General features: G+C 41.6%; 1 protein-coding gene across 3 annotated transcripts in view; it reads right to left on the reverse strand.

The window, feature by feature from the left end:
• LOC144657406 (uncharacterized) overlaps positions 1 to 23,817 on the reverse strand; it is a 31,347-nt gene that overhangs the window by 4,667 nt on the left and 2,863 nt on the right. For 2 of the 3 annotated variants that reach the window (XM_078517752.1, XM_078517753.1), the window contains exons 3-14: positions 22,703 to 23,007; positions 21,259 to 22,116; positions 19,710 to 20,311; positions 18,818 to 19,345; positions 12,027 to 18,339; positions 5,519 to 10,957; positions 4,555 to 4,839; positions 4,027 to 4,202; positions 3,505 to 3,639; positions 2,880 to 3,041; positions 2,296 to 2,449; positions 1,356 to 1,435 (exon numbers count right to left, since the gene is read on the reverse strand). In XM_078517752.1, coding sequence (XP_078373878.1) covers positions 1,356 to 1,435; positions 2,296 to 2,449; positions 2,880 to 3,041; positions 3,505 to 3,639; positions 4,027 to 4,202; positions 4,555 to 4,839; positions 5,519 to 10,957; positions 12,027 to 18,339; positions 18,818 to 19,345; positions 19,710 to 20,311; positions 21,259 to 22,116; positions 22,703 to 23,007 — 15,037 coding nt within the window. Of the gene's footprint in view, positions 1 to 135; positions 1,171 to 1,355; positions 1,436 to 2,295; positions 2,450 to 2,879; positions 3,042 to 3,504; positions 3,640 to 4,026; positions 4,203 to 4,554; positions 4,840 to 5,518; positions 10,958 to 12,026; positions 18,340 to 18,817; positions 19,346 to 19,709; positions 20,312 to 21,258; positions 22,117 to 22,702; positions 23,008 to 23,817 lie in introns of those variants that run through there. The other variant, XM_078517754.1, reaches the window with a different exon arrangement.

Below are 23,817 nucleotides of genomic sequence, written 5' to 3' on the forward strand. Positions count from 1 at the left end.
GAGGTTGTCAAGGAAACAATTATTGCGGACATATAATATTGTAAGCTGGAAAAATAAATTTCATTCTGAATTTTGTGGTCTGAGTGCAAAAAAGGTACACCATGGATATGAAAGGGAAGTTGTTGGTAAGCAATTTTTTAAAATCTGATGAGGGCAAATAAATTACCACGATTACCACACTCACGAATCAAGATAGAAGCAACACAGAAAAAAGCAACACAGAAAAAAGAAACGCAGGAATGACGACTGAGAAGTTAAGTTATCACCAAACACAGTCAAACAAACAATGCTGAGGGAATTACTATACGTCACAAGTTTATTCAATCATCCTTTGAAGATTTTATAAAACGCATGTTATTGCCACTCACTGAATGTTTGGATTATTAAAGAAACCAGCTCTGTTGTTTTTCAAATGGCCATGCAAATACCGCTGGTGTCCCTAACTGAGCCTCTGATTGGTCAACCAGTGTGTGATAACAATGGGACGCATTAAGCTGAAATCACGCTGAACAGTCTTTATTACATTATTTTATTTTTTGAATAACAATACATTTAAATAGATAAGTTAAAATTTTTAGTTTATTAATGAAAACTTTATTCTGTAGTTTAATCTTGAATTAACTTTTATTTTGTTATATATTCGAAAGGTATTGAAACAATTATAAGTGAAGACGATTTATTAAGTATTTTATATTTTAGTACCCAAATAGTTTACATTTACTGTCTTTTACTTGTTAGTTGCTTTTATTTTTATTCTTTCATTAAGTTTATGTTTTAACACATTTTAAAGCTAACGACTGGTTTATATATTGCTGCGACTTTTAAGTTACACTTTGACAATGTTATTACATTTTCTTCGTTCTTTTACACTTAATACTCGAGACTTTTTTATTCGGGTTAAAAACAAGTAGAAATTAACTTTAAAAACTTCTATTATTTCAACTATTTAGTATTATCGTGTTACATTTGAAACCAGGAAATGCTCGACAACTTAAATTTGCGGCAAAGCCAAACATTTTACGTCACAAAGAATATTCACGTTAAACGTTAAGTTTTAGAAGTGTTATTACCGCGGTTTATTGGTCTTTTGAACTGCGTTAAATTAAAGTTAATCAGATTTATATTTTACAATAATGTTTATCTGTTACTTTAGCTCTTCGTAATTTACAGCTGAAAAAGAAAGACAACCGTTAGGAAAACAACAAACAAACATTCAGACTGTGAACTAACACTGCTTGCTTTCCTTTGACAATTAACACAAAAAAACGTTTGGAATATGTTGTGATATAAAGTACAATTTAATCTTTAATATTTTAGTAAATGAGAAAGACAAAAGCTTTATTTCCATTTTGTACCTTCGTTTCCTCAATTCCGAAATGATCCCCTTCAGTTAATGCACTCCTGGCGTAATAGTAGTCCCACTCAATGGTATCATCTACAAAATGGACAAAAAATAGTACCGTAATGATTCGATTTAGCGCCCGGGGCGCTTATTTACTTTTGGCACCTCGAGGGAGGGCGCTTATTCGAGACAGGGCGCTTATTCGGGACAGGGCGCTTATTTAATTTCTTGAGAAACAACCAAATGTATCTAACAATAATAGAAACTGTAACAGTTAAAAATTGTTTAAAGTTCAGTTACTTTTAAAATAATTGTTCATTTTAGCAGTAAATATATACATGAACTGTATGGCGAACGGTCAGGAGTTTATCTAGTTGACATCAATGTCTTCAGTATGGGCAGTTTTCCACGATAGGGGCACTTATTAGAATAAGGGTGCTTATAAGAACGGGGGCGCTAATAAGAATGGGGGCGCTTATTGGAATAGGGGCGCTTATTTACAAAAACACATTCGAAGGGGGGCGTTTATTCGGAAGGGGGCGCTTATTTGAAGGAGAGCGCTAAATCGAATCATTACGGTATTCATGCCACTCAGCTCTCTCGGCACAGTAGATGTCATACGCTTGCCAAACGTCAAAATCACTAGAGTATACGTATTTACTGATATTGACGTCACACAATTAGCGATGATGATTTAAAATCAAGTTACACATGGTCACTAGTTTCCTTTGCAGCCCCTTTTTCATTTTTGGGATGTCACACAAAGCTCTCCCCAAAGCGTTGCGTGACATCCCCCAAAACGGCTGCAAAGGACACTACAAGGTCACACGTCTGTGATACAACGTCTGATTTTCAGGATTTATCCTAACAACTTTGATTTTAGTTTAAGAACATTGAACAGTCATTTGGAAAGCGGTCTTACCCAAGGTTCTTAGCACTGGTAGGTTCCTTACCTTCCTTTTTTTTCTTGGACTTCTTCCTACTCGTGTTTTCTGGACTGAAAGTGGACTGGCTGCGAGATTGTCGTGTCATGTTAACAAGGTTGTCTTCCCGAAGAGAAAACTGTTGTCCACTGAAGCCATTTACACGCCCCAAGGTGTCAGGGTTCTAAAAATAAAGAGGAATTAGTACATTTCGTGAAGTGGGAGGCCCGGTGGTCTGATGGTTAGTGCGCAGCATCTCCTTAAGGCTGGTGTCAATACTCCTAGTTGCTATAGAAACCAGAGTCAAATGCCGACACTGATCAGCCACATGGCTTTACAATCCACTGGATTGGAAAACACTTTATATCTTTAACCCAACGAGTCCTGAAATGTTGAATAAGAAAATTTTGAGAACTTCTCATTCGTTGTTTACAGCAGTGATCAAGATCCTGTTTTTCCAAACAACATTTAATACATTGACAAGGAGACAGTTGCAGAGAATGAAGAAAATCATCAGCTATGTATGGCACACTGGCATAGTAATTAGAATAGGTAAGTAATCGTAAAGGTCAGTAACAATGACTAGTGAGTTAACGTCTACAGTGTAAGCGAACCTCTTTCATGGCTGCATCAAGTTCATTCATTTCTTGTGCTGCTTCTTTGAGAACCGTCTCCTCGTAGCCTGGATCCCAGTTCTGAGTGCGCGCGGAGCCTGGTTCAAAGTGTCTGTGGTTCACCACAGCAAGTGCGTCTTGCCCAGAGTCATTTTCCAAGTCCTACATACAACACGACAATTTTTAGAAATCCTTCAAATTTTGCTGTTAATAAAACACAGTTGTTGATGGAATTTCGGTTAGGTTGGTTCCCTTTTGAAAGACTGCGAGTTAGGACTGCGAGTGCGCACTTAAAATTACGAGAAAAATAGTCCAAGCTTCCACATCGTTCGTAATTGAAACAAAAACGATTGTCTAAGAAAAACAACGATTTTTCAAACGTTAACTTAGTATTTTTTACTGTATTATTGGCTAGGCGACGTGTGGATAGTTCTAGAGGTGCCTTGAAAACAAGATTGTTCCCCTTTTTCTCACTGCACCGTGTAACAATGTCTGCTTTGACCCAGAAATCTGTGCGCCATTACACGAAAACGAGGCCAAGTCAAAGTCATATCCCAAGTAACACTAAAAATCGTCCCGTATAACAATCGCTTTCGTGATAAACTACGTGATCAACATGACGTACCTGCTCCTTCCAGGGATTTTCCAGTCCATCTATGCTGAAGTGATGTTCATACATTCGTCCTCTGGCGAGACTAGTCTCTCGCAGACTTGAGGTAGATCTTAGCTCCATCGCTAAGTTGTCTGTGCTGCTGACGTCCTATTAAAACAAAGTAGAGTGCGTTTACAGTAACATTATAATGCTAATATCTTCCGGGATTTGAACACCGATGAATACGTCACAGAGTCATCAGCGATAATTGTCGTAGCCTGTCGCTGTCACGTGATTAAAGTTTAAGGAGAGGTTGTTCTGAAGACTTCTATGAAACAATTATGAAGAAACGTTGCAGTGCTAATATAGGTTGTTAACAGTAATTTGAAATCATTTCTAGCACTAAATATGTACAATATGTACACCGAACTTTCGAGACTACCGTTTAATAGTCTATTAATTGTGACTCGCTAAAACTTTAGGGTGCGTAGACTACAGCGGAACACCCTCATCTAAAAACTTGCAACAAGAAATAATCTAAAAAAAAAATCTTACCAAAGAATTGTACTGATGTAATGATCGATAATCCAGCTTGCTTGGCTGTTTTCGTTCTATGTGTCTCCTGACAAGCCACACCAGTAGAATAATCAACAGAGCGATGAAAGCAGCGCTACCAATAGTGATTCCCACAATAACCTCAACTGACAGGTCCGTATCGCGGGCCCCTGAACCTGGCGATAACAAAGAATAAAACATTTCAACTTACAAAGTATAAGACGTAGCCAAGTGATAGCACGCATTACAGCTGAAAAGCCTAGCCTTGAGACTAAGTTACCAGCCATTTCTATCAGCGTTTGGTATTCACACGTCATTTAGCTAAAATTGTTTTTATCATAGTTTTGTTGTTGGACACTTAAAACTACGAATGTAATCAGTAGGTGAAATTTATTCACTGCACAGTCATAATGACACAACAGAAAGGAAAAAACTAGAAAGAGGCCTGTCTTTGAAGTTTGCCGGGTTTCATATTAAACCAGCCCCTCGACTCAGTGTAAACACTTTACTTCAAACGTAAATACTCACTTGGCGACTTTTCCAACGGCACAGAGACACTGACAACAGAACTCTTGGTGCCACCCACAGATGTATTGGCCATGACGTAAAAAAAGTACTCTTGACCAGCGGATAGTCCAGTCACGTGATACGACAGGCTGGAGCCTTGATAAAGGATTGAGTAAATGGACAAATTGCGCATGTGCAAAGAGTAACTGATGATGATGCCATTTGGATGTTCTGGTTCTGTCCACGAGGCGTTTAGTGAAGAAGAACTCGAGACTTCCAAAACAGGAGGATTAACTCCCTCGGGTACTGGTGAATAGAAAAAGGAAAACATTGTTTACACAGCAAAAGCTATAGTTAGAGGGGAGACTTACACTTCTCAAATATTTGTTTACAATTAATTGCCGAGCTAATTGCGCAAGTTTTCACTCAACTGCTATGCGAAGCGAAACGAAAAAAAAATGGTGACAATTTAAAGGGAAAGATCCACAAAATTTATGTCGAGAATAACAAGTCCTCATTTTTTTTTATTTTAAATATGTGTTATATTTTAATTTAAATAGTGTCCCCGATTAGTAGGCCCTATAGCCAGCTAGAAGACTAGACACTCAAATTAAGTTGTTATTATTATTGCTATTACATGTATTATCGCTAACGCCGCGACGATGTTTTAATGAACAGATAAACTGTGTCTGAGTAATTTTTCGGTTACGAGCAAAACGTTGCTCTTAATCAACTTTTCTTGCAGTTTATAAATATTATCTTCTAAAAGGTTTGTGAAGGAGATTGCAACTTAAAGATGCCATCACATGAGGGGGCTTGTCGCAGGAACATGCCGCAGCTACATGTAGCAATGACAAAATCACAACGCGGGGACATGTTGCAGCGACACGCATCGCTTCACATGTAACTGCTACAGTGTTTTACGTATGCGCACGTTGTGATGTGATTATTATACTACTATTATACTAAGAATCAGTTCACTTACCTGACTCTAACGTTCGCACAGTTTCCCAACCTGTCTCCCTCAGTGGTAGCCCTGTGGTCCTTACTTTCAGCGAGTAGTTGGTGTAAGGTTTGAGGCCCGTCACGGTATGGTTAGTCCCACTCACTTGCAATGAGCGGATTTCACAAGGTTCGTTTAACTGCGCTGGATCACAAAGACGTAGCTTTAGACTAAATGAAAAGTTTAATCCTCGTCGTACATTTGCAAGCCTCCAGGATGCCAAAAGTTTCCTTGCGCCAAGTGCTCGTAAGACAATATCGTTTTCAAGTAGAGGATGATCACTGCAGTTGGTGGACGCTAAAGCATTACTAAAGAAAGTGTAAGGGTTGTAGCCGTTCGGTCTTCTAATGCTATAACGTCTTCCATTCCCTAGGTCGAAGGTAGCGTTGAGAACGCCTTGATAAAGCGGCGGCCGAGTGAATAACCCATTAACCATCACAGTTCCTGTGAAGTCAAGCGATCCGTCATTTGCAAAACGAACTTGAACGAATGACAGACCAACGTTTGTATAGAGCAGAGAGGTGTTCAATGACGCCACAAATCTTCTTTCTGCAGTGTTAAATTCTGCACGGATTATCCCCCCTGGAATTCCTTTTTCTGTTGTATCTAAAGCCCCAGTTGTAAAAACACTGTCACGTAAACTGTTGGAAAAACTTTGCTCAGAGTGCGAGACATCGAAGAAAATTTTAGTGCGGTTTGCGTCAGGCGGTTCAACACCAAGCTGGGAAGCAGATACAGAAATAGTAAGAAGACAATTAGAGTTGGGATCTTGAACTGGTATAACTGTAACAGTAGGAAATAGTGAAACAATTTGGAGATTGGCCTGTAATAATAGATTAACGTCATTTAAGGTCACTGATCCGTCCCCGTTTGCGTCCAAAGCCTGTAACTGCTGTTGTGTGATAGAATTCTGTATCTGTTGTCCTTTGTCGCGGGTAAAGTTAAACTGCTGCTCTGTCATGTAAGCCAGCGTGAATTTTACATCTCTTATATCGAAAATACAGTTGCCATCAGTATCTCCAGGCTCTCTCCCGTTTGTACAATTGGCGCAGGGAGGATTGGGGCAAGCAACGGCAGAACGCCTCTTACGAGTTTTTATTGAAGACTGCGGATAAAGTCTTGGTGCCGAGGAAAAGGATCTCCGCCGGCGACCCAAGTTATTGACAGTAGCAACTTCGGTATCTCCCGCCACAATGTTCCTAGGAACAGGAAGCCCAATAACGCTACCAACAAGATCATCATCAGCGATCATCAAAACAGTTCCACTAACACGTGCAATGCCGCTCGACACGACCCGGAATTTGACATCTGCGACATGGCGAACGGGATGATCTTGACTCTCAATGCTAAGTGCTCCAGCGATTCTCACTTTTCCGGTTTGACCGGTTCGGCTTGACTTGTCAGCGACAAAAAACCCGGTCATGTCAGCACCTTCATTCACACTGTCAACCTCCAACAGTTCACTGTCATAAACGATTTCAACATCGAAACTTCCCAACACCCGGTTCCCGGAGTTAACGCGCACTGGAGCTACAAAACTTTCCCGCACATGCGCGGGCTTTATCGGGACACCAGTGACGCCACCGATATCCACGTCACCAACATACGGGTCTAAATTGCAGGCGAATGCAAACGAGTCGTTTATCAACGGAGACTGCACTGCAGATACAGTTACACGTACTTCTTGTGGAGAATTAGCTTTTAGGGTAACTAAACCACTGCTTTCGTTCAGCGATATTTTTGTTGTGTCCTGGGTACTAAAAGTAACTAAATCAAACAAAGTTCTGTTTTCTGATCTAAAGAGTCCAAGCAGTTTAGAATCATCGCTAAATTCAAGATTCACAGTAAGTTGCAAAGTTGAACGGTCTCTCAAACCGCTGAGCGTGAAGTTGGGTGACATGGCAACCTCTACTGATGTCACTGTTACAGGAGTTGACTCGACCTGAAGAGTTAACACGTGACTAGACATGCCAATAAAACTTCCTTTGATTGACAGCTGACCCTTCTCACTTCTCCACTGGACCGACACCACGTGATAACCATCATTGGTAGCTTCAATGAAGCTGTTATGCGCAAGCTCAGGTGGCTGAGTCGCTGTGATCTCGAACAGTGCCTTTGCGTCTCTTGAAATGTCGCTTGAAGTTCCGTTTGTGAGGATAAGAATCAGATTCAACCTCGCTTGTTGATGCTCTCCTGAGTTTCCAATCGGATTTAACTGAGTAACGTTTATACTCATTGACGAGTTAAACGCTGGGTGTGGACTTGCGTAAAATGACAGTTCTTGAGCGCCAATGACATCAATTGCTACTCGATTACTCGCCTGAACATGCGTAAACTTGACTGACATTTCAACTTGACCAAAGCCAGCACCGGAAGCGGAAACGACGACTGCGCGCTCTGTTACAACGAAACTGACCAAGTTATTGCCGACTTCCAAGTTATAAATTGTCCGATTGTCATTTGTAACATCAACGCGCTGTTCACGGCCACTAACGTTGTAAACAAGAGTCACTGTTAGTTCAGCAGACAAGGAGACGCCAATCGCCTCAGCAGGGTCCCCACGGGGAGTTACTTGTCTTGAGCTTAAAGTGAGGAGAACTGCAACTGGTTCCTGGAAATTAACGTCAACGTTTGCACTTGAGATTAAGGTTGGTTTCAGTGTGCAGTGACCTGAGTGCATGGCGACATGAAGTAGATTCCCACTTCCATAGTTGACCGCTGTAATGCGTTCCTCTTGTACCGTAATCACACTATTGTTTGTAGAGTTGATGTAGAAGCCCTGTAGGTTGTTAAACGTGTTAACCACTCCATCGCTGTACTGCAAAGATACGACAACTGAGCCCTCGTCCTCCGGAGTAGAAAACTTCTGATCGATGTGAACTCTCACTGCGTGCTGCAGTGAGCTGTTCAATGACTTAGGAACAACAACAAATATCCTTGTTGCAATGATTGCGTCAAGAATATAGACTCTTGTCTCCTCATTGGTAACTTCCACAATCACATCTCCAAGGGACTGAACTAGCTCAGAGTTGTAAACTTCGATCATGGCTTTGCCAACGCTTTTACCATGAATATTTAAACCAACTATTTCAGCCACACTGATGTTCGAACTTTTTAAGTTATTTTCAACGTGTTGGGTAACATCAACTCCAGTGTATGATTGCTTGCCATCAGAAAAGTCTGCCGTTACTGTCACGCGCGCATGCTGATAGCGCGACTTGCAGGAATTACCAGGATCATACCAGTCACGTATTCTCTTCAATTTTCCAGGAGTGACACTTAAGGAAATAGGGATTGTCGGTGTCCACACGATAAAGGAATAGTTCGTTGTAAGATTTTGGTGGGAAAACTCAATTATTGCTTCTGTTGATCCACGAGTTTCACTTCCAGTTACATAAACGCTAGAGCAGTTGTTTGAAACTTTCAAAACAGCGGCATCAAGACTTTTACATGTCACGACACTCGTCACATTCAAGACTCGTCCAGACGCGGTTACACCGTACACAACCAGAGGAACATCAACTCGCCTTCCATTCAGCACAGCAGTGTTTACAATGACTGAAAAATCAGCCACGACAAAAATAGCTGTTACGTCATCATCAACAACCACAAAACGTCCTCTTTCATTTCTTCCGAATCTGTCCTCGAAAACAGCCTTCACTGGTGCATCAATAAGTTGGTTGCCTTCTCGGTCGCTCACTTGACTCACAGTACATTCCATGTGTTCTGGGCTCACCATTATGGCATTCTCAGCGATTTCAGCTTTGATGGTAAAATAAAGCGCAGCAGTAGCTGAAGTATCTTCACTGTGACCACTCTTCCGAACTCCAAACACAACAAACTCGTTCGCGCCATTGAAAGTTGTTTGAACACTCCATGAAGGCGAAGCCTGCACCCCGGTTATCTTTATGCCAGTGGAAACGGTAAAGATCAGAGTGAAATAATTTACGAGTTTAGGATACTGAGCATACACCTCGAGTAAAAATTCATCACCAACATTCAACAAATACAGTGGCGCCAATATAACAAAGTTTCTTTCAACTTGGGAGATTGGTCTTCCTCTACGAGAAACCTGTTTTAGCTCAACCATATTTGAGATTGACAGACCATATTGTAGAGAAGCTGTCCGAGCGGGAGCAGAAGTGTTCAGCCATTCCTGAGGGACGTGCAAACGGCCAACACACATTCCAGTATTAGTCGAGGGAACACAGTTGATACTGATCTCCAAGTCTGTATTCAGGTTGATAAGCTTAAAATATACTTTTGTTGGTGCGGTCTTGACATTGAAGTTTCGGTCAAATACCTGCACTGCGATCCGTATAACCTGATAATCTGGCCAATCACTGACAAGGGCTGCTTTAATGTATAACGCGAGTTCTTTTAACACCTCGAACTTCTCTGCATGTTGAATGTTTCCTGTACTTACTTGAAGATCACCCGACATCTGGGAGAATAAGCCCAGGCTAGTCTCAGCATAGACGCTGCTCAACATGACTGGCGGCTCAACTTGAAGTGCACCACAAACGGCATAGCTAAAAGGATATGTATCATTGTATTTGAACGTAACATTGTAATGTATACGCACTTGTAATAAGGCGGTGTTATTTAAAGGTGGCACGCCCTTATCCAATGCAATTATCGACAAGTCGATAGTCCAATAATTTGCGTCTCTGAGAGATAACTTTGTCCTTACTTCTCCTGACGAGCCATTAATAACAAACAGCTCTGTAGCCCGACTTGATGACAGAAGTTCATAAGTTATCTCTGCGTTGATTCCTGAATCCTGATCTGTCGCGTTGACTCGAGCAACCAGCGAACCTGCAGGAAGATTCTCATTGATCAAAACAGAGTAGAAATCTCTTGCAAACCGCGGTGGATTATCATTCACGTCTAGCAACAACAAAGAAACGTTCGCAAAGCTAAAGAATGAGATTGACGAGTTAGAATCATTTGCAGCACCAATGACATCGAGTGTGTCATTTGGAAGAAATGTGTCTGTTGCCTTGACAACCAGAAAGTAATGATTCATTTCCTCGAAATCCAGCGAGCGCGCAAGTTTGATTTCTCCTGATGAAGAATTTATCATAAAAGTTTCATTGTCGTTACTATCATGTACGCTGTACACGATGCCGCCCGCGGTACTACTGTCCAGATCTTGCGCGTGCACACGAAGAATTGTCGAATTGACCGTAAAGTTCTCGTAGATACTGGCTTCGTATAAATCTTGACTGAATATTGGGCGGTGGTCGTTCACGTCAATGACGTAAATGGTAAGAATAGCATTTGAAGACAGAGGTGGGACTCCATTGTCGATAACAGAGATGTTTAATTTGTACGAGGACACATTTTCATGATCCAGCGCATGCGCTGTTGTTATGACCCCGCTTGTCTCGTTGATAATAAAATCACCGGCCTGGTTACCTATGAGAGAGAAAAGAGAAAAACAATATTTAAATTGGCAACACTTTTTAATTAGGGTCCCCTTTTAGTAGAGGGTCCTACTCGGGATAAACTATTTATACGTACACATATTATTTATTGGTACAGTATATACTAAAACAGTAGATAGCCATTTGGCGCGCGCTGATTGGCTACTCAAACTCGGAATATCCTTTGCTATTCACCTCCGAGCAACGTGCGCGAGAAAATTGTAATATTTGAAGGAAAAGATTTAGTCAGAAGTCATTCTTTGTGGCTATTTTATCTCAGTGTTTTAGTATACAGCTATTTCGAGAAACGTTGTCGGAAAAAAGCACAAAACTGCACAAGCCAATCCCTAAAGGTAGTATGGGTAGACGTATTAAGCTACTGCACGTGTTGAATACTAATGAGATATAACAACAAAATAAGCGCAATTTTCAGGTTTTCTTTCTTTTCAGACATGTAGAAACAAGGTACGTTTAGACCCTCTGAAGTTCAGAAGAATTTTTCCTCACTCAAAGACATGCGACAGTAAAAGTAAAGCTACAGATATAGGCCTCCTGAGAACCAAAACAAATTCTCCACGTGCAAAAATACAAACTTGTAAATTTCCTCTAGGCCAATATGCAAAATTCCAGTGAATACCCAGACCACCTTTCGGTCTTGTCGCGTGCACTTTGATGTTTTTTTTTTCCGACAACCTTTCTCGAAATAGCTGTATACTAAAACAACTATTCACCTCAGTGTCGGTAGCTAGTGATGGCTATTTACCTCGCCGCTTCGCGTCTCGGTGAATATCCACCACTAACCACCTCCACTTCGGTGAATAGTTGTTAAATATAACATGTTGATGGTATGGGGAACGCATATTTGGGGTTATAGCTCAGTCTAAAGCAACGGTGATCTAATCCGGAGGTCGTAGGTTCGAATCCTATCGAGATCAAAGAATTATTCTTTACTTGGTGTGGTCCCAGATTTCCTTACTAGGGCTAATGCTCAGGACGAAAGTCTTAAATTTCATAAGCGTTTATTCTGTAGTTTCCAGTCCCCATTCCTAGAAAAGACTCACCAGACACAATAGTGAAGTTGAGCACCGCATTCATCCCTGAGTCACCGTCTGTAGCATTGACTCGTGCCATCACTGTATCAACAGGGACATTCTCTCTGACGTACACAGGAGACAAGGGGTAAATGACAGGTGTCATGTCATTCACGTCAATCACTTCAACTGTTACCAGAATGTTACTTTGCAGGGGAGGGATCCCTTGATCTTGCACACTCACATTCAAAGTGTAAAATCTCTCCTTTTCATAATCAAGTTGTGAAGCTGTGGTGATGACGCCATTAGCTGGATTTATAGTGAAAGTGTTGTTTAAATTTCCACTTACAATTGAGAACGAAAGATTTGAATTTATTCCGCTATCCGCATCAGAAGCATTTATTTGTACAACAAATGTCCCTTGTTGAACGCGTTCTAGTAAAGTTATGTTGTACGTTTGGTTACTGTCAATAATAGGTGCATTATCATTGATATCCCGGATGTTAACTATAACCGACGCGTTGGCTTCGAGCGGTGGTGTCCCATGATCCTTAGCTTGCACGGTCAAATTCAATTGGTGCAGCGTCTCATAGTCAAGAGATGTTAACACAGTTATTTCACCGCTTGAGCTGTTCATGCTAAAGATACTCTGGTTTCCTGAAATGATCGTGTAAGATAAAACAGAATTGGCTCCCTGGTCAGTGTCATTTGCGCGGACTGATACTAACACTACCCCGGGAGAGTTTTCTTCGTCTAACTCCACTGTGTAGACACTTTGTTTAAAGCGAGGACGTACATCATTTACATCTAAAATACGTACAGTGATGCTGGCATTGTCGACGTATTTCTCACCAGTCAGGGGCGAATATTTGTAGGCGTTTATTTCAAATTGATACGTGTCTTGGATTTCACGGTCAAGCTCAACTTCTGTTGTTATGATCCCTGTAGAGGAGTTTACCTTAAACACAGAAGCAACGCTCGCAAATGTGGAAGATATGTTGTAAAAGATTCTATCTCCGTTAGAATCAGCAGCGAACACAGTAAGAACTTCACTTCCAGGAGGACGATCTTCCAGAATGGAGGCATTGTAATATGTGCGATTAAACTGAGGTGGGCTGCGGTCATCTTCAACAGTTACGTTAATTCCCGTTGTATTGTACAACATTGGAGATCCGAGATCAGACACGTTTATAGTAAGATAAAACCAAGGAACGCTCTCATACAGGAGAGATCTGTTCAACTGGAGGAACCCGAGCTCGTTTATAACGAACTTATGCAGCTCGTTACCGGAAGTGATTCTGAACTGCAGCTGCGCATTAAGACCTTCGTCTGCATCGGTAGCGTTCACACGCAGCAACGTGTATCCCACGTGAGCAGTGTTCTTGATTGTGATTGGCTGTACCGCTTTCAAATATGGCGCATTGTCATTGACATCAAGAACAGTGATATTTAGCAAGAGTTCTGTAGTTTGAATTTCTGCGAAGCGTTGAACTGCAAGGTTCGAAGCGTGAATAGATAACGAATAAAAACGTATTTCTTCCCTATCCAGACTTTTTTGAATAAAAACCTCCCCGCTAAGATTTCGAATTGAAAACTTCTCATCCAAGTTACCACTTGATATGGTAAAGTATGTGTCCAGTTCTTGTCCAGAAATATTCATTGGAGCAAACGTGTACACAACATTGTCAATTGAAATATCTTCAGGTAAAGTAATGTTGATGTCGCTACGAGAAAACCGCGGTGGAAATAGGACTGAAATATTGACCGTAAAGTTAGCTGACAACGCAGGGACACCTGAATCGGAAACTTGTACTGAAAGTTGAACAAAACTTTCGTTGAGATCCAGCAATGACGAATTTAGGAATATCTCTCCACTTTCTTTGTTGATTACAAAGAGATTGAAGACGTCTTCGAGAAGATAGAACTTCAGGGCTGAATTCTTTCCAATGTCTCTGTCTGATGCATTGACGCGCCAAACTTTGCTGCCCACGGGTAGATTGTACGGGATGACCCGCAGAGGTGCAGGATAAGGGATAGGGGCATTGTCGTTTTCATCTAAAACAGTGATATTAACTGTAGCATTAGTGCTGATGTTCTGTCCGTAATGTGCAGTTACAGTCAGAAAGAAAAAGTCGCTGACTTCCCGATCAATTGTAGAACGCACCAATACAACGCCATTGTTTGAATCGATTTTGAACGCCGCGTTGTCACTTATGGAATAAACGACATCAGCCAAAGGAAGTCCAGGAACATACGCCTTTACTTGGACAACACTGGTATTTTCTGGGCTGTTTTCTGTCAGGTTTGCCTCATAAAATTGAGAATTAAAAAATATTTCAACATCCGAAGCGAAGGTTATCCAAAATTCCACTGAGGTGTTGGTTGTTAACACAGGAATACCATGATCTGAAATCAACACCACTATCTTAAAAATATCTCCAACTTTTCCATGCAAAGAACTGTTCAAAATCACTTCACCAGTTGTTTCATTCATTACAAACGTTCCATTTGGTGAAGAGTTGCTAACGATACTAAAACCAAGTCGTGCATTTTTCCCGACATCTGCGTCTGAAACGATCACTTTGGCCAGCGGATTACCGATGACAGCATTCTCAGGGATTTTGATTACGTGAGCCGGTACAATTTTAGTGACAACTGGAGCATTGTCGTTCACGTCAGTGATCAAAACGAGCACGTACGCATGAGCAAACTTTTCTCGACCCGGGGCTCCTCCATCCGTGGCTCTGACCGTTAGATTGTACCAGGCCTTCTCCTCTCTATCCAAAGATCTCACAATGCGGATGACGCCTGAGGTCGAGTTTACAGCAAAAGGCAGCGCTTCATCGCTTACAAGACTGTAACTGATTCTCCCGCTATCTCCATGATCAAGATCCGTGGCGTTAACAGTAACAACTGAAGAATTCACAGTCGCATTCTCTGAGACATTGGCGTGATAGAAGAGCTTTTCAAACTGTGGTGTGAAGTTGTTTATGCAATCCGCGGAGCTCAGTGTATTGTTAAAGGCGACAAAAGGATTGTATTTGTTGTTCGCGTTTACTCTGATAGTTTGACCAGAAACTTGCAAGTCTACTGATAAACTGAAAGGGAACAAGTACGGCGGACGAGGACTCCCAAGGAGTGCAGACAATCGTTGAAAACTTGTTTTGTTGTTGGAGTCAAAAGTACCATGAAACACGCTAAAGCCAAGACTATCTTGAACGAGCTCAAAGGGAGACTGGACACCAAAACTTCCGTTACCTTGACTAATTCCCCGGATTAAGTTTCCATAGATACCAACATCTCTTTGAGATGCTGTGGACCCTGCAAAATCAATGGGGCGCCCCCCGTAAGTGATGTCAAAGAAGACAAAAGTGTTGGCATCCGAGGCGGGGCCATTCTTTGACATTAAGGTGACGCTAAATAACAGCTGGCAATCAGAGCTTAGCATCTGCACTGGAGTCACGCTTGCAGCAGAAACAAATCGAACTAAACCCAGGAGTCCTCTCACAAGGTAAAACGCATCGGCAGGGTTCACAATAGTGTTTTTATCTACGTCAAGGTCACGTGATTGATTGGATGCTAGTGATTGGACAAAATTTTTACCAGTCGCGCTCGAGAAATTGAAGATCCAGAACGAATAGTACCTGAGCACAAAGATAACATCGCCAAGATCAAAAAGACAATCTCTGTTCACATCGCCAGGGAGGGGAGAGTTATCGCATTGACAAGGAGGAGTAGCACAAAACACAGATCTGCGCATGCGCTGCTTATGAGCTTCAAGAACTTCTCTTCTATCACGATCCTCGACGCTGCGACGCTTTCTTTTACCGCTACCCACAATTTCTTGATCTACGTCTCCGGCCACAAGCGAGGAAGGCCCAAGGTCATCCGTAGTAACAAAACCGAAAATTCCAGCCAAACCAGGACTGGTGGCATTGAAAGTAATGTCTGCTACCTCAACAAGACCACTCAAGGACGAGTCGCTCAGACAATCAAGAGAAATTTGCCCTGGGGTGCTAAAATCGGATACACAAGATGTCCAAACACTTCCTCCAATTACAGATAGCACAGCTAGTTTTGATTGATCATAGCTTAGAGTTAAATCAATCATTTTGACGCCTGGACCTGTTCCAGCGTTCAAACGCGCCTGAATTTGAATCAACGATCCAACAACTCTGGGCGGTAAGGGTATTCCTCTTTCTTCTCCGAGATCAACATCACCGATGGCAGGCAGGAGGTTGCAAGTGACTTTTAGACTAGACGTTACCATAGAGACCGCAGCAGTAGCGGTTAGAGAGAGTGTTTGGTGGTAGTTTCGACGAAGCGTGATTTGACCTGTGGAGGAATCCACAGTGAACACCTGGTTATCTTCACTTGCCAAGGTAATTAATCCCGGAAATAACGCAGTACTTCTGTCATAAAATTGCGTTACTCGCCTTCCATTGCTAAATGCCAAAGATAACTCCACTTGTGCTACAGGAGAATTTTCCACACCGGACAAAGTTCCATTGTTTTCTGGTGATAAGACGAAGTCAGTTATGTTAATAACATTTACAGGAGAACTCTTCACAAAAATGCACATATCCATCTTGCCAACATCACTAAAAAATCCTTCAACAACAGCAGAGGCCGATGTCACGCCAGCTCTTACTGTCACGCGGTTTGCAGCGTGTTGTCCAACAATAACATCTAAAGATATGGATGAAAAAGACGTAAGTTGATGTCGTGTGATGTCATAATCTGAAGCATCACTCAAAATCATAGCGAGGCTTAGCGAAGCCATTTCATGTGAACCGGTGTCAGCAATACGGCTCAACGAATTGATCCGAGGCGATCCAGGGTAGGGTGGGTAAGGTTTCGCATACAGGTCTAGTCCTACGTACTTCACAATATTGACTGTAACAGAGTCCGAGAGTGCAAAATGTGTGAAGCGCACCACAAGTTCTTTTCTACCGAATTTTCCGAGTGAGCTTGGTTTAATCACTGGAACATTGTTAAGGTCGCGATGCACGATGAAGAAGCCTTCAGACTCACTCAAGTCGTAAACAGTCCTGGAGTCTGAGCTCATATCCACACGATGCTCATTCTCGAACACTAATGTCACTACAATAGCACTTGATGTTGGTATCCCTGCGATAGTGGACTTGTCTCCTGGCACAGTGATCTGTGGACTGACACCGGTTATTTCAAGTCTTATCGGAGGTGACAAACTCACATTCGTCATTTCATAACCAACTCCAAGGCTAAACCCACTGGGATAGCAAACGCTTGGGGGCAAGACCCAATCAGCTTGAAGCATCCCAGCTCCGGAACCGACGGAGATCGCATCTGATTGGCCAATGATTCTCAGCACGTGATCATCAAGTGACTTAAGCTGAAGGCCCAGTTCAGAGTTTAGTTTTTGCCGTCTGCCATCGCTGAAAGTTACGCAAGCCACGAGGGCACCACGTGTGTGATCACGACGCAAATCTTGGTGAACAGAAACTATGGCCATTTGTGTTGACAGTCTGGGGTAGGGTGGAGTAGGAATGCTAACACTCAGATTGGTTACCATGACAATGTCGATCACCTGGACAGCGACGCGCTTTGAGGAGATCACCGTGACTTCAGCGCTTCCCAGAAAAACACCATTCAATGGATTTACAGCTCTAATAGTTGCTCGACCAGGAGACATTCCGTGAACGTTTCCAAAGCCATCAACAACTGCTACCGACTCATTCAGACTCACAAACGAGTCACGAACGAGGCTTGTTGTCGACATGTTTTCAAAGTGGACTCCATCATACGTGAACAGGGCTTCAGAATAAACTTCGCTCCACTGATAACGCTGCCCACATTTACCGCTTGACGCTTTGAATTTTAACCAACCAGACACTTGTGCGAGCTCTGGGTAATTCAGAGTCAGGTTTAAGGGCAGAACAGGAAACCACACGCGAACTAAAACAATCGCCTTCACGTGACCATATTCGACTTGCACCCGCGCTTCGGGTGATCCCTCGGGTTCGCTACCGTTTAGAAATACTGTCGAACAGTTCTTAGTAACTTGGACAGCTTTCGATAAGCTCGTGCAATTTGCCTCAGAGAGTAGTGTGACGTCACCTGATCTTTGAACACCCAAGAGCTTTATGTTCGCCGTCACCATCTGTCCATTTATAACAGCCGTGTTTACCAGGACAGACGGTTCAGCGTATGGTATTAGTTGTTTGATATCATTGGAAGCAATTCGTATCGTCCCTATAGTGTGTCGAGCTTGGCTCAAACCATCAATCATGGCTGCCATGACAGGAAGTGTCTGTCCGCCGATTTGAATTTCCTCGTTGTTGATGTTACTGAGATAAGCTACCTGTAATAGAAAAGAGAAGAAGGGCAGCAAGACCTTAGCTCGAGAATCACACATCATTCAAAAAACTATATACCCCAGTTGATGACTTTTATCAATCTCGTCATCTGTCTTGCTCTATAGCAATATACTGGTATTGTAAGCAAGGCTGAATTCCACTGACGTGTAAGTTAGAGAAAGAAAACGCATAGACAGCTTTCTTCTACGGCAAATGTTGAACCGCACGCATTTTCTGAATCATCTTTTTCCGTAGATTTTCTCATTTTATTTACGCTCGTACGCAATGCAAGTAAAAATTTCGTTCGGTTCCAAGCGCTTCCCTCCCAGTAACCTTTCCTGTAGTGGCGATGCCTGCTGACAGCCATTGATGTTGAAAAAAGCTAAATAGAAACGCGTGGCAGAACAAAACCAATCAACGTTGACTTGAAAATATGAATTTATCTCCTCGCTCTCACCTAGATGTAATATCATATCTACATACCTCGGCTGTCACAGTGCCGTTTGTATCAGCTGCAGCCATCTCCTTCACTTTGACATCAAAAGTAACCAGCTTGGCCTTCTTGACAACTCCTTGAGGGGCTGATTCAGGATCAGTCAAAGTGGCACTCACAACCCATTCAGAAGAACTGTGATTGACAGCAACATGAACCCAACTCTGTCCATCAACGTGTGATTTTACAATGACAAGCGACGGACCTACCACCAGCTTTATTGCAAACGAGGCTACAGCGTAGGAGGAGTCACAATAAACCGAAAAGCTGAATTCTCTTCCCACAAATACACTTTCTAAAGGAAGGACACTGTACACGTCATTTGCGAACAAATGTGTGTTGGTTTGCGGGTGAATTGTAGCGTTACCTAGCAACGTAGGAGACATGGCAGAGTTGCGGAGGCGGTAGGTGATGGTTGCAATTTCAGGATCAACAAGAGAGGAGTCTGAGAACCACTGAGGAGGTAAAGGCACTTCAACTTCGGCAATACCACTCGATGCACTTGGCTTGACAATCGACTAAAGGAAAAATGTCAATCAATCAATCAATCAACCAGTCAGTTTGTCAGCCAATTATTTCATAGCTATATCATACATGTAGAAAACAATTACATTTTGACTTGTAGAAAAGTTCTAACAAAAAACAGCAATTCACAACTCAGCGAGGATCAAGGTGGTTTACAATGTGAACAATCGTAAAAACACAAGGCTTTGAGTACTACAGAAGTTTGCAAAAATCTATCAATAAAACTTCACTCGAAGACAACCCTCTCGTGCTGTTTTATAAACAGCAACTCAAAACCCAACCGTTCGTCAAAATTCAAACTGCTCCAGTTTGAAAGATCATTAAAAGTCACTATAGTAATACAACTGATTTACTTACTTGCAAGAGTCTTCCATCAATCATTGACAGGTTGGCACTGGGTTCGACTTTTACAACAACCTCGCTATCGTCCACCAATGTACGTACATTATGCGAAGAGTCCTGCACCTGCGCAATAACTCGCACCGCTGGCCTGTCCCAATACACATCACTGTTGACCAGGAAAGCTTTCACATACATGGCTCGTTCACGTGTTGTTGTATAGTTTACTTTAGCGCTCACATCTCCAACAAACGCGTGTAAGCGTCCTTCGCTGTCTGGATAACCATTCACGAAGAACCCAAACTGTTGCACGCGGTTTGATATCCGTTCGTTTTGAAGGAAACCTAATTTCTCAGTTTTAAAGTTTACAATAGTTCTGGAGTTCAAAGTGTCGCGAGCTATAACTTTGATTAACACCAGTGTGGTAGAGCTGTTTACTGGATGTTCGCCATTTTGAAGTCGGGCTTCTACCAGAAATTGAAATGTGCTGTTCAAGAACACGTAGGAGCGAAGTTTGAAGACTCCTGTTGTGTTTTCAATTTGAAAAGAGCCTGAGTCATTTCTTTCAATGATGGAGTAAGAAACTTGGGCAGACCTGTCGCATAGACTTCTGGCGTGAACTAGAATAAAAAATAAAATATTTAGTACATAATTAGTAAACTAAGGCCCGGTTGAGACGCCGATCTTTTCATAAGCCGAACCTAATTCCTTGAATTAAGTACATGAAAAGATCGGCGTCTGAATCAAATAAGAACGGCTATTTCAATTTGGAACGGCTCACCCGTTCTTCCCGCCTGGCTTGGCCGAGAATTTCGCCTGTGGAACTCCTTTGGAACGGCTTTGATTCAGACGCCGTACTTTTCATGTGCCGATCCTAATTCATAAATTATTATAATGTATTTTGCAAGCAGTTTACCTCAATTATTGGAACTGTATTAGGAACGGCCTCGGAACGGCCAAAAAGTGCGGCGTCTGAATCAAGAGGCGTACTTTTGTCAATTTGGGTCGGTCCAAATTCGAATTGAGTTCGGCTCATGAAAAGTACGGCGTCTGAACCGGGCCTAACAAGGTCATCTTCAAAAAAGTATTATTTGTTTTTTTTTTTCGTCAAGTATTGAGCGATCAGGGGTTAAATACTGAATTATTCAGGAACGAGAATAGCACTGATTACAGAAAGAATAGAATTCCTTTTGGGGTTTGGGAATATACAATTAAGTACATATTGGACAATTCTAGCAGATGGCGGCTGTGGTGTAGTGGTATGGACGACGCGGCATGTATAGGCAAACGATCCAAGTTCAATAGCTTGTGTGGGCATTTAAAAAAAAAAAGAAAGAAAAAAAGATTTATTTTTAGAAAATACAAAAAAAAAAAACACTAAAAAGTAAAAAGTGACGTTACCGATGGTATATAATCACGACTTAGGTTTCGAACCTGATTAGCTGAAAAGGTCTTTTCTGTTTTTTGCTGTTTTTCGGCGAGGGCACGTTGCAAATTAGTTGCGATTTTAATTTTCCGACATTATTTGATAAACTTTACCTACAATCATTACAAGCATGAAACTAACCTTGCAGTATTGGAACCCCAATTGGTGTCTGATCAAAGATACTTCTAGTGTAGCGCTCGCTGTCGAATGTCAAAGTTTCATTGCACTTTGGCGGCCTAGTAATGGCTCCATCACATTGACAAGAAGAAATATTTGTTGGAAAAGAACAGCTGCAGTTTCTACCATAGATTTCAATCTCTGCAATTGCAAAATAATCTGTCTTCTGCTGTGAATTTCCCAAATAAGATACCATCGACAACCTAACATGGGTGGCAAAAGAAAACTCCTGAAGAGTTCGATTTGTTTCAAAACTATTTGCTCCCGGTCTTGTCGACTGCAGTAAATAAAACGGTACAGTTTCGCCTGGGACAGGATAGGACAATCCTTCAATACAGTTAACACTGTTAGGAAAGTCCAGCTTTTCACGAGCCTCCATGTTAAAGGTCGCTTTGCAGTCTTGAGCAAAATATTGCCAAGGGATCCATGTCGCACCATTATCTGCAGATTTTAAAAGAATCAAACCTCCCGGCGGCCACCATTTGAATGATATCTTAACAACTAACACTTGTTTGACGCCGCCCAGACTGACTGTAAAATTGAGTGGGACTTCCGTTGTTTTAGACTGCCACCAAGTATCAAGGTTACCATCATTGGCCATGCCAACAAAATGCGCTTTCTCATTCACACGCCTTGATGTTTTGTTGTTTTTAGGATTGACACAGTAAAGACCATCAACATCCAAGGACATTAATGGATAATTCACATGACATCTACAGCGTGGTGCCAGACGGGGCTTATGAATGGTTCGCCCTGTAGCAACTACACTGATTTCTGATGGAAGAAGAGGTCCAGCATAAAGACGAGCGGAACCAAGCTCTCCTGTAAGAAATTAGTTATGGTGGAAATGAAAATAAGGAAGGATTACTTGTTAGACTACACCCTGTCATGCTACAAAGGACTGGACTAATGGCAGATTTGAAAGAACCACCATACCCAGTTGATAGAACATCTGACCTGGCAGTTCCAAGCTAAAGCTTAAATTTCATTCTTCCCACTGATCATCATTGTATTCGTTTCAATAATAGTTCGTGTACAGCTATAATTCAGGAAGGCGCAGACTGCTAAATGGATTGATCTCTTTTATATTCCTAGAGTCAAACCTCAAGTCAGTTAATGATAAATAAGGATTTAACTCTTAAGTTTGTGGAAACACCCTAGTGTGTGATAATTCAAATAAAACTGAGATATCGAGCAGTACTTTCATGCGGTCCTTTTTAAATGCTGTACAAGGTGGCTCTAACTTTTGAAGTCTGTGGGTAAAACGCAAGTGTTTGACCGTTCAAATGAAAGCTATTGAGTAGTATATTTATGTAGTAGTGTTAACTGTAATGTACAGGTGGTTTTTGTTAATAAGAACCAAGATTTGATATTTTAAGAGTCAAAGTATTTAACATTTTGCAAGTACCTTCAAAGAACTGATCTTGTGAAGCATTAGGCATCCCTCCTAAGAAGATACTTCCACTTCTGTTCCAAAGATTCTGATAAGTAATCTCTTCAGCAACAAGAATTGCATTAATGTACATTTGTATTGTGGAGCTAAACAGCACCACTGCCACATGGTGACACTGGCCATCAGCTATACTGTAGTTGACGAGCAAGTTGCGCCTAAATCCACTCACATTGAGATATTGTAGAGAAAGTTCCTGGTTACTACTGTCAGCAGATAAAGCAAAGACTAAACTTCTGTTGTCTTCTTTGCTTATGAGATCACTAAAAGAATCATTTGAAAATGGAATTTATTAATAACTACTGTATGCCATTTTTAAATTCAAGATACAAAATAAAAGGCACCAGCAAAAGATGGTACATAACTCAGGTGTCTGTGCTGTCGTTTAAAATTATCTTTGGTTTAAAATTTTTCAAACCAGTTTGATTTTTATTTTGCTTTGTTTCAGATTATGATAATGAATTTGAGACAATGAAAAATAAAAATCAAACTGGTTTAAAAATTTTATTCAGAGCTAAATTTAAAGGTGCAATGTCACAGCATTTTAAGTCGTTTTTCTGATTACTTTCAAAGTGAAGGAAACTTCAAAATATAGTTTTCTAACAGAAAAACAACAAAGGAGCAACAAAAATGCGAAAATAACCAAGGATGGTTTCAACTGATGAAGATTAGAACGCATTTTCAAGATACGTTGTCTGTGAAGTATCTCCTTTAAATGATAACATCTGCACCACAACACCACCACCAATAAAAACCTTTATTAGTGAAGAATCAAGGACAGTACTGCTTTGTCAAGCAGTTTTGCTTCTCCTATTTTGAGGTTGCTCCGTTAGCAGTAAGACAATACGCATTTATACTCCTGGGTGGAGAGAGACATAAGAGTTGTGTCTTGCTCCTTAAAAAAGTCTGTCTCCGAGCCATGAGGCTCATACAGCCGGAGCTTATCCCGGTTTCAGTAGCATTAAGCGACTAGGAGTATTGCCACTCCCCCCTGGATGGGATGCTAGTCCATCGTAGGGTTACCCCCCAGCAGTAAATTCGCCGGTACCCATTTATACACCTGGGTGGAGAGA

Source organism: Oculina patagonica, chromosome 6 (genome assembly GCF_052425735.1).
Source record: "Oculina patagonica isolate OP01 chromosome 6, crgOcupat, whole genome shotgun sequence".
NCBI lineage: Eukaryota > Metazoa > Cnidaria > Anthozoa > Scleractinia > Oculinidae > Oculina > Oculina patagonica.